General features: G+C 32.3%; 2 protein-coding genes across 2 annotated transcripts; both read right to left on the bottom strand.

Moving 5' to 3' along the window:
* Positions 3,525-6,171, bottom strand: LOC104734675 (histone-lysine N-methyltransferase ATXR4). The gene is made up of 7 exons (XM_010454301.1): positions 5,798-6,171; positions 5,500-5,555; positions 5,088-5,214; positions 4,783-4,852; positions 4,504-4,686; positions 3,842-3,913; positions 3,525-3,738 (listed from the first exon to the last, which is right to left on the bottom strand). Exons 1-7 carry the CDS (start codon positions 6,149-6,151, stop codon positions 3,620-3,622), a joined length of 981 nt encoding a protein of 326 aa, XP_010452603.1. The 5' UTR covers positions 6,152-6,171; the 3' UTR covers positions 3,525-3,619.
* Positions 6,176-10,858, bottom strand: LOC104734674. The gene is made up of 4 exons (XM_010454300.2): positions 10,578-10,858; positions 8,981-9,322; positions 6,802-7,013; positions 6,176-6,652 (listed from the first exon to the last, which is right to left on the bottom strand). Exons 1-4 carry the CDS (start codon positions 10,797-10,799, stop codon positions 6,337-6,339), a joined length of 1,092 nt encoding a protein of 363 aa, XP_010452602.1. The 5' UTR covers positions 10,800-10,858; the 3' UTR covers positions 6,176-6,336.

Below are 13,876 nucleotides of genomic sequence, written 5' to 3'. Positions count from 1 at the left end.
AAACGTTTCCTTTGTACTTCGTATACAGCATAAGTTGGATTAATAATTAAAATTGCTATAGAACTTAAACATGTACCCACCACGGCCTCTTCTCACCCATCACACTTCACACATCAATAATTGTTTCGCATATCATCAAATAGGATCTGATATTGTTGATTCATGAATCATTCTAGTTAAATTTCTCAGTTCATCCGTAACCACTAACCAGAATTGGAAACATGTCTTTCTTTTTTTTAAATCATAGGGACCGTCAAAATTAAATATTGTGATTTAAGACCCGATTGATGTTTTGAGAACCGTCCGCAAACATTAATTTGTGAACAGTATACGTCTTTAACGTCATCACATAACATAAGGGCATAAGACTAGACTAGAGTAAGTAAACTTAATTACTTTATGCTAATTACAATGTTATGAAATGTTCTATAGTAGTATATCCTAAAGGTCATTTTACTGAACATTTGTGGTGGCAGGTGAGTACAGTAGTATAATCAGTTCTGCTTAATTCAGATGTGTCTTTAATATAAATTTTCATAATGAGATTTTTTATTCACTTATTTGCTAGAAAACAAATTATAATTTAATTATAATATATTTTTTTGTCAGCCTTTTACTTACAAGAAGAAATGTGATATTTCCACAATTTCTATATATTATATATATTTTTATTACATATATCATATAGTGTATCTGTACTCTGTAGTGTTGATTAAAATAACAAAATCATCTAAATATTTGCTGTTTCACCTAGAATCGCATAGACGGTCCACGTAGTTCACCTAGAATTGCATAGACGGTCCATATAGCACTCTTTGAACATTTCTCTTGTTCGTATTCTCAATGTTGTTCTCTACAGATACGTTACTTTTCATTCGTTCATCAAAGGTCATCTAGTACTTATTTGTTCGTTTAGGCTGACTTACAAACATTGTTCTCACGGAAACTGTTGTCGCTATTTGTGAGTCCTCCGTAAGTTTAGGCATTTAGGCTATTGGCACTGTTTAGGCGGACGTCTATTTCTTGTCAGAAACTGAGTTATTAAATGCTGCAGACAAGCGTTATATACATTACAATTCGAACAAAAATATAAAACATTTATTTGGTTTGTCTTATTGTTGGGTGGAGGACTAAATAAGAAAGAAAATTGTAAACATGTTTCACTTAAACTTAGTGGTGATGTATCCTTTGGGGACCCTTTAGCGATTCGTTTAGATTTGAAAGTTAATGATATTGGCGTGGACATTTCAGAACCAACCAAACTATCTATATTTCCAGATAAAATATATATGTTGCCAAAATCAATCAAAATAGTAATACTCCATAGGTGGTGATTTAATAAAAGAGAGCTCAACTAGCAAAAATGTTAGTTAAGCAGAGCTTCCGATTTTGTAACTACTTTAAGCGATACACTTTAAAGTTTCTAAAAGAGAGACCTTTTTCTATGGTTGCTATATACCAAAAAGGTCGTTTACACATTCTCAATAAATTGCATATTTTAATCCTCATTAGATGTGATTGGCGAATGTTTCGCTTCTAATCACCACACTAATCAATTAATAAATTTACTTCTTCTTTTTTTTTTCAACCAAAATTTTACTTCTTTTAGATAAAGTTTGATGTTTTCCAAGTGAATCTGAAAAGAAAAGAAAATTAAAGATACATATTTGAGTAGTGAAACGTGTCCGGTTATATTAACTGAATAATTACTATGGTTTATAAGTGTGTAACTGAATATGTTTACATATGACAAAAACAATTTATTAATGAAAAAATAACTTTCTGAACCAATCATCTTTATTAAGCTTAACTGCTTCAGTAAAAGAGTTCCTAAGCTTGTTCATCTGCATGAACTAGTTTAACTGTTATTACATTGATGATGTCTATGGGATTACTTCTACCATACGTAATTAAAAAAGCTATTAGAAAAAAGGAAAAAAAAACTAGAGATATTAAAGAAAAGAATTAGAGCCGTAGATCCAAACTCACGTGGTCTGGTACATTCGTCTTGGACTCGTAAAACAGACTACGCCTGCCGCTACCACCAACATATGTCGTCGGCCTAGTCTGGCTATCGCCGATGAACAAAGGCATATATCTATTGTAAGATGGACCGTCGCGATTAAATCTTGCTGATGAGTTATACCTACGCCAAAACCTTAATCTGCTCGCGTCGTTGATTTGAGAAGCTTCAACGCGAAAGTACATAAACAAAATGTGTAAGTAGCATTGAAATTAAATGTGTACATGTAACATTGAATTAAATGCAACGACGTATTTCAAAATGTGTAACTTCAAAATGTGTTCATGTAACATTGAATAATTATTAACTATAACAGACGTATTCACACACATTTTGTTTTTGGTAAGTAGCACGTATTTATTCGTTTTTAGCTACATTCTTTCTAATTTTGCTAAAGATATAGTTGTATATGTAGATAGAGATTAGCCAGACAAAACTTGAAGTAAACTACATTGGATGACGAACACATGCATGTAGACATTAGATAACGATTCGACCATCCCTCATTATACTAGGATGCCCACTTGCCAAGATCCGTAGCTAGCAATTACTATCATTGAAATTATATACTTGCACCTATTTATTTTTCCTTGATGATTTCTACCCGTCGAGCTACCATCATTGATATGTCATGTCAATGTTTTATGAAAAGGTTTATATAGTACATTAATTGTTTGATGTCAAGAAGATAGTCGTATGTAGATGTATCTTTAAGGTTCCTGTTTATGTTCTAAACAGTGACAGCTTGTATACGACTTTGATGCCATGTGTCCTGTGAGGCTATAGCTTAAATCTCCCTCGTGATACAAATACATTTTTTCTTCTTATGATTATTTTAGAACAACCATGAGTTATTTATGTTGCATCATCTAATCAAATCCTCTCTACTTTTTTTTTTTTTTGAGTAGCTAGTACTATATCCACATAACCAAAAGGTAAAATAAAAGAACCATGAATTAACATATAGTACAACTTTTCAGGTGGATCCCTCAAATTAATGTATAGTTAGATGGTAAAATGTGTTATGTCACATCTTTGTTTCCTCACCTGCACGATTCTTCTTTTTAGGTTGGATTTTGCTTTTCGTCTACTACAAGTACGATCTGGTTAAAATAAAGTTTCATTAATGTTGCTTTCCATGACAAAATGCAACATTGACGATAGATTTGTTAGTTTCTCATATTTGTTGTCTCGTGCAAAGAATGAAAGAAGTTTCTTGCTAATGTACTGTTATGGGATGATATTTATTTTGCTCGGTCGAAATGTGGCGTTGATTAAAAGTGACTAGAAAGAATAATGTTATCGGTCTCTTCGTTTTCCTATTTTATTTTCAATTGGGTGAACTTGCATGGTCGATCATGAGGAAAGCACATTAATTAGTTGCTCACACGAGAGTCGCCTCCCGTTGCCTCAACCAAAGAATAAACAGCTTAAGCTACTCTAATATACACCATAAAACAAAATTTCAGTAAACCATTAAGAATTTGTTTTAATATTTAAAATTACTTATCGTCACTTTTTTTTTTTTTTCGCATACTCATTTATAGTACATAAAATACATAAAAAGTGAAGATGGGCTGATATAAGAAAAGTTAATCAGTCACCGGTCTGGCAGCGTAAGCAGTTGCAAAGGAAACCAAACCCTTGAGAGAGTATTGTTTGTCGCGCCTCATATCCCATGCTTGCATCTATATAACATATCCGAAGCTCTTCACCTAAAAATATGCATGCATTGTTACCATTGAAGTGAAATATGCACACAAAAACAGAGATTTATGCTATTTAGAAAACTCTGTTTTTAAGTATGGAATACCAAACCTTCTTCAACATCGCGTAGAGTGCTCAACCTTGCATCTGCATTCTGCAACCATATTATGTGCGCGTTGGGATCTGTCCACATTCAAACTACTCATCACTTTCTTTTCCACAAACTAGGTGAACATTTTTTTGGGGTCTAATACATGCTGTAGCCGCATAATAGATACGAGTATGAAAACAGTTTCCAGAAAAATTCAGGCAAAGACTCACAAGGATTTGAACTATCTCAGACGATATTATCCACAGAAACAAAACAAAGAAAAACATTGGACCAAGTAGTAAAGAGTAGATTTAAATTCCTGATTAACTCGTGTCAGCAGTGGTATTATTAACTTACAACAATTAGATAGAAGCAGTTGTCGAATGTATACTTTTGGGTTTTCTTCAAAATTCTGTTACAGTTACTTTGCTTGTTTCTGAGTAAAACTTTATTTCATAATGTTCTTTACGCTAACAGTATAACTCTTCTTCTATACAAACCTCTGTTCTAATCTTCTACTTCTACTCTTTTCTCTTACCTTACAATTTCTTCAAAAAAAATTGTAAATTTTCTAACAGGAAAAGATTGCAAGACTCTTTTGCTTATGATGTTGGTACGTTAAAGCATCTCTTAAAAAAGAAAACTTGGCATAAAAAAGAACAGAACAAGTGAAGATGATTACCACAGTCATGATTGTAGAAGGATGGTAGCATATAAACGGCATGGCCAACTGCACCTTCACATTCAACAGAAGCTGCAGCCAGTGAAAGAAGGTCTTCGCCACATGAGCCTCCAACCAGATCAATACGAAATGCATTGATACGAATCCGGGCAAGTATAGCCGTATACCACTGTTTTGTTAGAACTTCCAGATGTTAAGGACTGTAAATAGCAAAGAGATAAAAAACATGAACGCAGAAGATAGAATGGATTTGATGTAAAGATATAGCTCCAAGGATACAAGCAACATCGTCATCCTTGAAATTTGCCTTCCTGAAGGCATTCCATAGCAATCCATAACCGTCTTCTATCTGAAACAATAACAATTGAGTGACTACACAGCAACAAACCACACTGTGGAAAGCCATTGAATTCGCCATGAAATTCTTATTACTGATTCATGGCTGACTGTGATGAATACTACAGCGACAAGGTGAGCTACACATTGTGAAATGCATGAACAATAGAAGGAACTCAGGGGGTGTAATATAAAGTCTACATAATTTTCTACTATTAGTGTACTATTTGTCATCCTCAATAACTCACCTTTGAAATCATCGCAGAAGATAAAGCAGCTGGTTGAAGTATGTCAAGACAGTCAGCAGGCAGAGCACCTGATATTATCATACAACACAACCGCTTGACCATAAGCGGGTACTTGAAGTTGTGCGTCCTTCACAAAGATAATAGCTTTTAGTCATTATCAGTCCCAACAAAGATATTAATCAGTACTGTGAATTTCTTATACTACTAAATTACTAATTACCAGAGGAAACATTCAAGGAACCATATCATAGCCATCCACATCAGCAAGAAAAACTAACAGATACCTGAAGCTATGACTTCCTTAGTTTTCCATATTCCATTAAAACTACTATAGTAACAAGAGAGTACTAAGACTGTATAAGACTCGCTCAACAAAGAAACCAGTAAACACGGTTGAGTATATCATACATACCTACAATAATCAACAAAGCTTGACCAATCTGCTCTTGTTTCAACATCATAAAAACCCTGTAAAAAATCATCAAAAATAAACAACCCATGAACTCAAAACTACACGTATGAGGATTATGCATCATCTCTAAAATAAAAGTGATGTGTTAATCCAATTGAAGCATTTCGTCATACACCTTGTAGGCGTTAACTTCAAACACCACAAACCGAATTGGGGAAGCAATCCATTGACATGAAAGCGAATCATACAGCATAGAAATATATTAAAGACAGTAAAAAAAGAAAAAAAAAAACATAACCTTTGAATTCTCTTTGCACTCTTGACTACAATACGAGACTCCACGATCTTGAACTTTCTCAGAACCCATGAGTTTCTTAAGGCAAAGATAGCAAACAGAGTCGAGCGAAACAAAAGAAGGACAAGCTACGACGGGCTTCGCCGTGTGTATGAGATCACCAGCACTGATTCTACGCGTTGCGAAAACAGCACGACCCGCTGACTCAGTGAGTCCGACTCTGATCGGTGGCGGCACGGTCTGAGATCCGTCATCTCGATTCGTCGCAGCAGAGGAATAGAACAACGGAGGCGTCACTGGCTTAAGAAGGCGCGAGAGATAACAACGGCTATAACGAGTTAAAGCTAATCGCGACATTTTTTGCTTTCAATCACAACGAAGAAGGAAACATACAAAGTATATATATATAGTATAGTAGTTTGAAAATAGCCCCACAACTTTAAAATTGAAACAAAAACACCCTTTTACACTTTTCTAATTTAACTTTAGGGAAGTTTGGATATTACAACACTTTTTTTATGTCGTTGTCTCAACATCATTATCTAAAAAGTTGGTAAATGTTTAGAACCGTCTTGTTGTTGTTGGTGGTGAAAATCCATCTTCATCTCTTTAGGAGGAATAAAACAATCAACAGAGAGACCAGGCACGTCGAATGCAACATCTTCTATAGTCCATCTCTCTTCCATTCTAGTCACCGAGATTCCTCCTTTGAGTGTCTCTCCAAATCTCGAGATTAACACATCTGTTCTACCTGAATGCGCGATTACCACTTCACTACATTCGATTGCTCGGTAATCTTCCATCCACGACGACATCGAGGTCTCCCAATATGTTGGCATAGTTCCTGGTATCTGAATCCTGCATACCAAACCAAATTTGGTAAACATCATAGGTCAAATGTTATATAATGTGAATCTAAAAGTTAAACCGATATAATTTTGATTTTGACTCCGGTTTAATATATAAACCCTTACCAAACCAACATTAATTATTTAATTGTTACGTACCTGGTTAAAGAAGAGTCTTCGAGGCAAATTAAGAGGCCACTTTTCTGGCTGAAGTAACCAAATGCGACGTGTTTGATCATCTCAGCAGTAGAGTCACTACGTCTTGATAAATCAATTTGGTCTGTTGATAGCTTGAGGATGAAACAATCCTTCCCATTGATTTCTTTCTCTCCAACGAATTGTGCCGATGATATTGTTAGAGGATCCAAACCCTGATTGTGTGTTATATATACGTCAATCTTCCCATTAATAGAATTAAGTACATGTATCCTAAGCAATCTCTATATATATACGTTACAAGTTCGAAAACTATGATCAATAATAATAACTAGCAATTCCATACATAGACGTGCATTGATCCTAATTATTACATTTGAACGGGACATTAGATAATGACAAGAAAACCTAAAAAGTATCTATATTAACATTTTTTAAGTACATGGTTTTTGTCTTTTAAGTTTAACTTATTTAATTTGTTTTTATAACAATAATCCCTAAAACAAATAATATTGCAGAGAAACTCAAATACTAAACTTTCTTAAATTGACCAACATTTGTTACATTTATTGCCATAAAATCTTAACAACATCTATACATTCCGATTTTTCCAAAAACAACTCTACCCATTAAATCTCCAAAACTATTTTTATGGATGCTAGAATCTCTCAAATTTAAATGATATACAACAGATTTTCCATAACAAAAGTTTACAATATCTATAATTATATTAACATTAATAAATTTCCTAAACCGAAAATCCAATTATAAAATGTCACATTAAATATGTTGAAAACCCCCATATAATTTGGTTTGTTTTTTATTTTTTGAGGAATTACCAAAAAAATTAAAATTCTATTAATTATCATAAACTATATATCTTGACATGAAAAAATTATAAACTATAAAAATATGCTAATTTGGTAAAACAATTAACATACTTAAACTTGATAAAAAAAACTTATTTTGATTATTTTTTTTTACGCAAAAACTTATTTTGATTTTGGTGAGACGGGTTGGCATTACTCCCATGCATATAGGGAGTTAATAGAATTTTTTTTTAAACACTTTTAGATGTGTTCCAGGAGATAAATGTATTACTAGACTATACATATACCACACGGGTTAAAACCTTGAAAACACTACAAAAATCCTAGACTTTAAATACTTATATTAATTTTATATATTTAAAATTAATAAAACAAAAATAAAATAACAAATAAATATAATATAAATTTTAAAATTTTAAAATTAAAAATATTGTCCCGTGGTGTACCGCGGGTTAAATTCTAGTTGGTTTCATTCCGCTACCTGGTCTGTTTTTAGTATGTAAAAAAATCATATAAAGCAATCACGAGTGATTTAGATTTTGGTTTGTAATCATATCCCATTTACTAATTTGTAATTTAGGTAATGAATATTTTTCTAGAAAATATTCATATTAGTTTGATTATTACTTTTAAACTCGGATATAGTTTTTATATTTGTAATCATGTTACCCTTTCAGACAAAGTTCCGGACCACCACCAAATAACAGCATAGAAAAATACCCCACATGGATGACAATACATGAATAAGAGCAAACATAAAACTTGTTTAGACATATATTTTTAATTAAAGACCGATAAGAGAGGTGTAGTTTTTAACAACGATATAAACAATTATTGCTAACTAGTGATGATGAATGTACCACACATTAAGTAGTAACATATATATACTAATGGTTTTATCCCAAGAATCTAATAATTGTATAAAGTTGGGATTAACTAAGTATCAACTTTTGAATCTCCATCCAACCTTTAAAATCCATTTTTTTTTAAGCGCAAGATAAAGTCAATTAGTAGCACGTGACTAAGGCAAGGCAAAAAGAAAAATCTCATGAGAAAGCTCAAAAAAGCATCTCCCAAAGTGGAATGTCAGATTCAACACCTTCTCTTTTTGCCTATATAGTAAATTAATCAATATACAACTACATGTTTTTTCAGCTTTAACTAGATGCATTTGCTATACTTTAAATCTTGGAACTCTACCCTTACAATATTTACAAGTCCTTTGTCAATCGTTTTATAGATTATGAATATATTTATTCATTTCGAGGATTATTTGATTAAAATGGTCTATTTATCCACAGAAAAAACTTAATCTCTTTTTAAACAAATCAATATTGATGATATGTACTTACTTGTAGAGCACGACGCAAAGGACGTATGGCGCCTTTAGCAGCATGATCGCCGAGCCATGGTGTATAACGCCAAGTTATTTCTCCATCACTACCGGCTGCTACCTTATGCCCGCCACCAACCAACTCGATGAGCCATTTTTCAGGTAGCATTTGCCACATGACGAAGCATCCTTTATGAGACACAGACGAAGCACTACCAACCGAGGGTGAGCTATTAATGTCATTCACCATACTCATTGTTATTTTTCCGGTCACAAAAGTGTTTTTAATTTCTCCTGCAAGTTTCTTGCATCCGGTTGCTGCTGCAAACTGTTGTATTATGTATTGGGCCGATGATGATACCTAATTTAACGAACATAAAAAATGGAATTAGTATGATTTATATGCACATATAAGTATGAATGTGAACCTTTTATTTTCTTTATTAATATGTTAAAGATCATATTGTAAATTATATTAAAACTACGGAAACATGCATGCAATTTTGTTTCTTTAAACAGTAAGCTTTTGGAATATAAACAGATAAGCTTTTTTTTTTTTTTTATCAAACAAACAGATAAGCTATGATTCGGGTTTCTGAAGCAGTGAAGCTTGTACATCACAATATCAATTTAATTTGAGTTTTTTTTTCTCTCTTTATAGTACAAACCATGTATTTCTACTGAACACGAAATAGAATAAGAAACAAACTTATATAATTTAGATCTAAAGACCAGAGGCTCATTATAAAGGGGGAAGGTCTCCTTGAATTATTTATGGATCTCGTGATTGACTCTTGCATTGACTATATATGCTTATTCTTTCTCCTTTTTTTTTTGGTTTACTGTTTTATTATTTTGCAATGTATGTGGTAATTGGGTCGCTTATATTGATATACCAAAGTAGTTGAATCTTGTTGTGTGACACTGACCTATTATTCTCCACAGATTTCGGCAAAACACACATCTACCATGATATCTCTTTTGAATATAAATTAGTAGAGTACTCTATAAATAGATAGATAACATAGCTAGCTTTTCCACCTAGCAATATATATTCTTCTAGTACTTGACTAAACTACAGTTTTGAAAAAGAGGGAACTATACTAAAAAATTAAATTAAAGCCAATAAATCTTGTAAATAAGTGTATTTATCTTCTGAAATTAAAAGACATGTGAAGATATTTTAACAAATACCCGCAAATTTCCATTTTTAATAATATAAAAGGTTTGCATATGTTATGTTTTCATAAAGGTTTCCACTGAGAAAATAGTATACCAACAAACCCATTTATAAGGAGGTGTCAACTGTCGTCAGGTGATGGATAAAACTTAAATGTCAGATTAATACTAGTACTCACCATTAAAAGCATGTCCGAAAACGTTTGATCTAAATTAATACCAAAGATGACGACAAAAATAATATACGAAAATATTTCGAATGCGAAATGATAAAAATGATAGCCCTATACAAAAAAAGATCAGTAAACTAATCCAATTTAATGCACCCACCAAAGTTATAGTATAGTATTCTTTTGTTATAGAAAAAAGTCGTCGAAATAGATGAATTTCATATACGTATGGAGTTGTTTATGTAAGGGAAGGCGTATAAGAAATACCTGGTGGAGAGAGATTTTGGAGAGAGGAGGGACAGGGAAGAGAGGACAACCCATAACACTGAGAAGAAGCTTCATATCAGGTTTTTTGGGGAAGACGATGATCTGCAAATGTGTTTTTATCCATTTCTTCCATGATTTGGATCTAGTTGATCTTCTTCCTCTTTCTTCTTCTTGTTCTTGCTCATCCGTTGGTTCTTCCATCAATGGTGCTAATCTCTGCATTCTCTCTCTATTTTTTTTTCTTTCTTTTGGGGGTTCTTTCTTTCTTTCTCTCACTTTGTACTTACGCAGCTTATAGGTTATAGCCCTTTAGTGCGTTTTTGTTCACCTTTCGTTTTCTTTGTTTGCTAATTATTTGTTATTATTTGTTATTTTTCTTTCTCTCTCTTGGTGGAAAAGTTGTATTGACATAGGTCGTCACCATTTTTCCTTTTCTATATCACCTTTTATTTTGAGTTATCTTTTCATGTTTCGATAACCGGAAAAAGTCATACCAAAACCTATACTAATCATCAAGTGAGTTAGCTATCAAGTCATAACTTCACATTGAGTGTCTCTATGATTTTATATGATCTACATTAACCTTATAAGAAATTGGCTCGTCGCCCATGAAATCGTTTGGAATCTCCAAGTAGTAGATATAATAAAGTTTCTACCTACCCAAACTGCACTAATTTATTTACTTTTTTTTTTTTTTTACTAATTCATTTACTTTGTTATTTCTGTACGTCAATTTTGTGTTTAACATTTCTAAACAATACAAAGTTGTAAAATGAACTTCAAAGTTCAAACTAATAATTATTATTTTTTTGCTAGAAACTTAATTCACTATTTCAAAAAGAACAATTTTACAACAAGTTTTTTTCTTTATTTATAGTAGTTCTCACTAACACCAAGTGTAACCTTAGCTCAACAAGTGTATGATCCAATACAAACTTCACTGAATTTGACAAAAGTGAAACGCTTGAAATTCCCAATTTTTTATGCAAGATGGTATTAAAATTCAAAAGTTTGGTCAGGTGAAGATGAAAGTAAAAGGGACGCAATGAGAGGTGACTTGTCCACGTCATTTATCCGGTTAGACTTAACATTTTTAGTCCATTGGGATTGATGATTTAATTCCCTGCTTAGAATTTTTGTAATATATAGTTCGGCGGTCATCTCACAAATGAGACAAAAAAGCAGATAACTTGGATAAATCAAGTCGATTGATGATGACGCAAGTTTAACCTAGTCTTAATTACTTCCATCTTTGATGATGATGGAGAGTTACGTTTGATTATAAGGATAGAATTAAAAAAAAAGTAATCATAGATTCATAATAAGCAACTTCATTCAAGTTCTAAAATTTTAGCTCACCAGAATTGATATATTGAATTTTTTATTTACATATTGAGAATATAGCTAAAGCTCTATCCAAGAAAGTATTTTTTCTTTTTTCGGTTAACTAATTAATTAAGTGATTAATCTTCACCATTAAAAAAATATAACTAAACATTCTATATAACACCACCCACCGGTCTTATTTATGAATTTGAGAACGAGGTACATACACCCAATGTATTTGGTACAAGAGTAAATTTGGAATGAATTGACAAATCTGAAATTAGATAACCATTTTGATAAAGATTGTGGTTTCCCCTAAACCAAACTCAATTACTCGCTCTTTGGAATTTGTGGATTCTTAGCATTTTTTTCTTTAAAAAGTAAGATAATAAATTCCTAAAAATATTTCAAAATAATCATCTGGACACCATTGTAACCATCATTGGTAAATTGAGTGGAAGTGCCCCAAAATCCATGCTCTTGAAATTTCTCCAAAAGCAGTCCACACAACAAAAACAACTTGAATTTGAGTATCCTCACAAAAAAACATTGATGGCAGTAGGTAATTTTGACAGTTTTTGGAGCAAAAGCCGTTCATCTTAACAAATTTTGAATGATCATCTTCTTGATTCATTATTTCGTAATCGAATTACTGATACATAAATTCTTAATCACGTGATTGGAGAGACAAAGGAAAAGAATCTAATGGCGTAATTAAAGAGGCGTAATTAAAGATGCAAAATGAAAAGAATTTAGAAGAAAAACAATAAAATGGCCTTTAGATTTGGTTAGACTTAAAAAACTAATTTTTGTGATTTGTTTTCTTTCAGCTAAAGTTAACATTCGATTTAAGATGCATATACTATAAAAAGGTTTTCTGGTTAAATAAAATTTTTATATTCGTTAGATAATATCATATATTTAGTTAAATTACTTAGGTAAAATGCCATTTTCTTAGTGCCCAACTAAAGAATTAAAGAAACACATGAACAACAAATATGCGGCTTACTTAAAAAGCCCAGTTCTGTCAAGGCCCAAGTTAAAAAAGAGATGTCTTGTTTTCCTTTTTTTCATTATTTAATTTAGGCCTGGGCATAAAAACCGTACTCGAATATCCAACCCGGAATCCGACCCGAAAACTGGGTTCGGGTTGGGTACGAGTTTGCCTATAAAACCCTATTGGGTTCTATTTTCTAATACTCGTGAGTTCGGGTTAGGGTCGGGTAATACCCGGTACCCGTTTGGATACCCATTAAACCCGAACATATAAACATATTTATAATATTTATCATTAATATAATGCAATTACCCCAAAATTATGATTATAATTTTGAATATTTCATTTAGTTTTATACCTAAATATCAAAAATAATCAAAATATCTAAAATATTTTGTTATGTAAGTCAAAATTTAACTAAATTTATTTAAATTTAATTATATGTTTTCGGGTACCCGGTAGTTCGGGTACTAATCGGGTTCTAAAATTTGTAACCCAAACCGACCTGAACCCGATAGTACCCAAACTGAACCGAACCCATATATCTAAAAATACCCAATGGGTTCTATTTTTCTAAACCCGTTTACCCGAACCCGAATGGGTAATACCCGAACCCGAACGGGTTATCTGAATGCCCAACCCTAATTTAATTGTCCTTTTTTTTACTTCCTCCGTTTCAAAATATAGGATGTTTTAAACAGAGCACGCAGATTCAGAAGTCTTTACTTTTAACAAATTCAACCAATCAGAAACAATACTAAATAATATAATATACTAAACTAATCTAAAAGTTGCATTGAAATTTGTATTTTTTTGTGACAAAGATTCTTTTTTGTTCATAGCAAATTTAGCAACACGTATTTATCTTTATAAAAGTAAAAACATCATATATCTCAGTTAATTTATTTGGTTTTATGGGGAAAAAAGAAGTAAATTGGCAGAAAAATCAAAACAATAATATTAGTACGAAACTTAA

Source organism: Camelina sativa, chromosome 13 (genome assembly GCF_000633955.1).
Source record: "Camelina sativa cultivar DH55 chromosome 13, Cs, whole genome shotgun sequence".
In the NCBI taxonomy this organism is placed as follows: domain Eukaryota; kingdom Viridiplantae; phylum Streptophyta; class Magnoliopsida; order Brassicales; family Brassicaceae; genus Camelina; species Camelina sativa.
Note: the sequence above shows the minus strand (reverse complement) of the source record. Positions and strands in the feature narration are given on the sequence as shown.

Excerpts from the sequence above, each read along its gene's own strand:
- LOC104734674 (XM_010454300.2), bottom strand. The coding sequence starts at position 10,799 with ATGCAGAGATTAGCACCATTGATGGAAGAACCAACGGATGAGCAAGAA. Across the intron at positions 9,323-10,577 it reads CCAAAATCTCTCTCCACCAG|GTATCATCATCGGCCCAATA; the intron begins GTATTTCTTATA and ends TCGTTAAATTAG. Across the intron at positions 7,014-8,980 it reads CTTTGCGTCGTGCTCTACAA|GGTTTGGATCCTCTAACAAT; the intron begins GTAAGTACATAT and ends ACACACAATCAG.
- LOC104734675 (XM_010454301.1), bottom strand. The coding sequence starts at position 6,151 with ATGTCGCGATTAGCTTTAACTCGTTATAGCCGTTGTTATCTCTCGCGC. Across the intron at positions 5,215-5,499 it reads AGCTTTGTTGATTATTGTAG|GACGCACAACTTCAAGTACC; the intron begins GTATGTATGATA and ends ATCTTTGTGAAG. Across the intron at positions 3,914-4,503 it reads CTTCTACAATCATGACTGTG|ATCCCAACGCGCACATAATA; the intron begins GTAATCATCTTC and ends GAATGTGGACAG.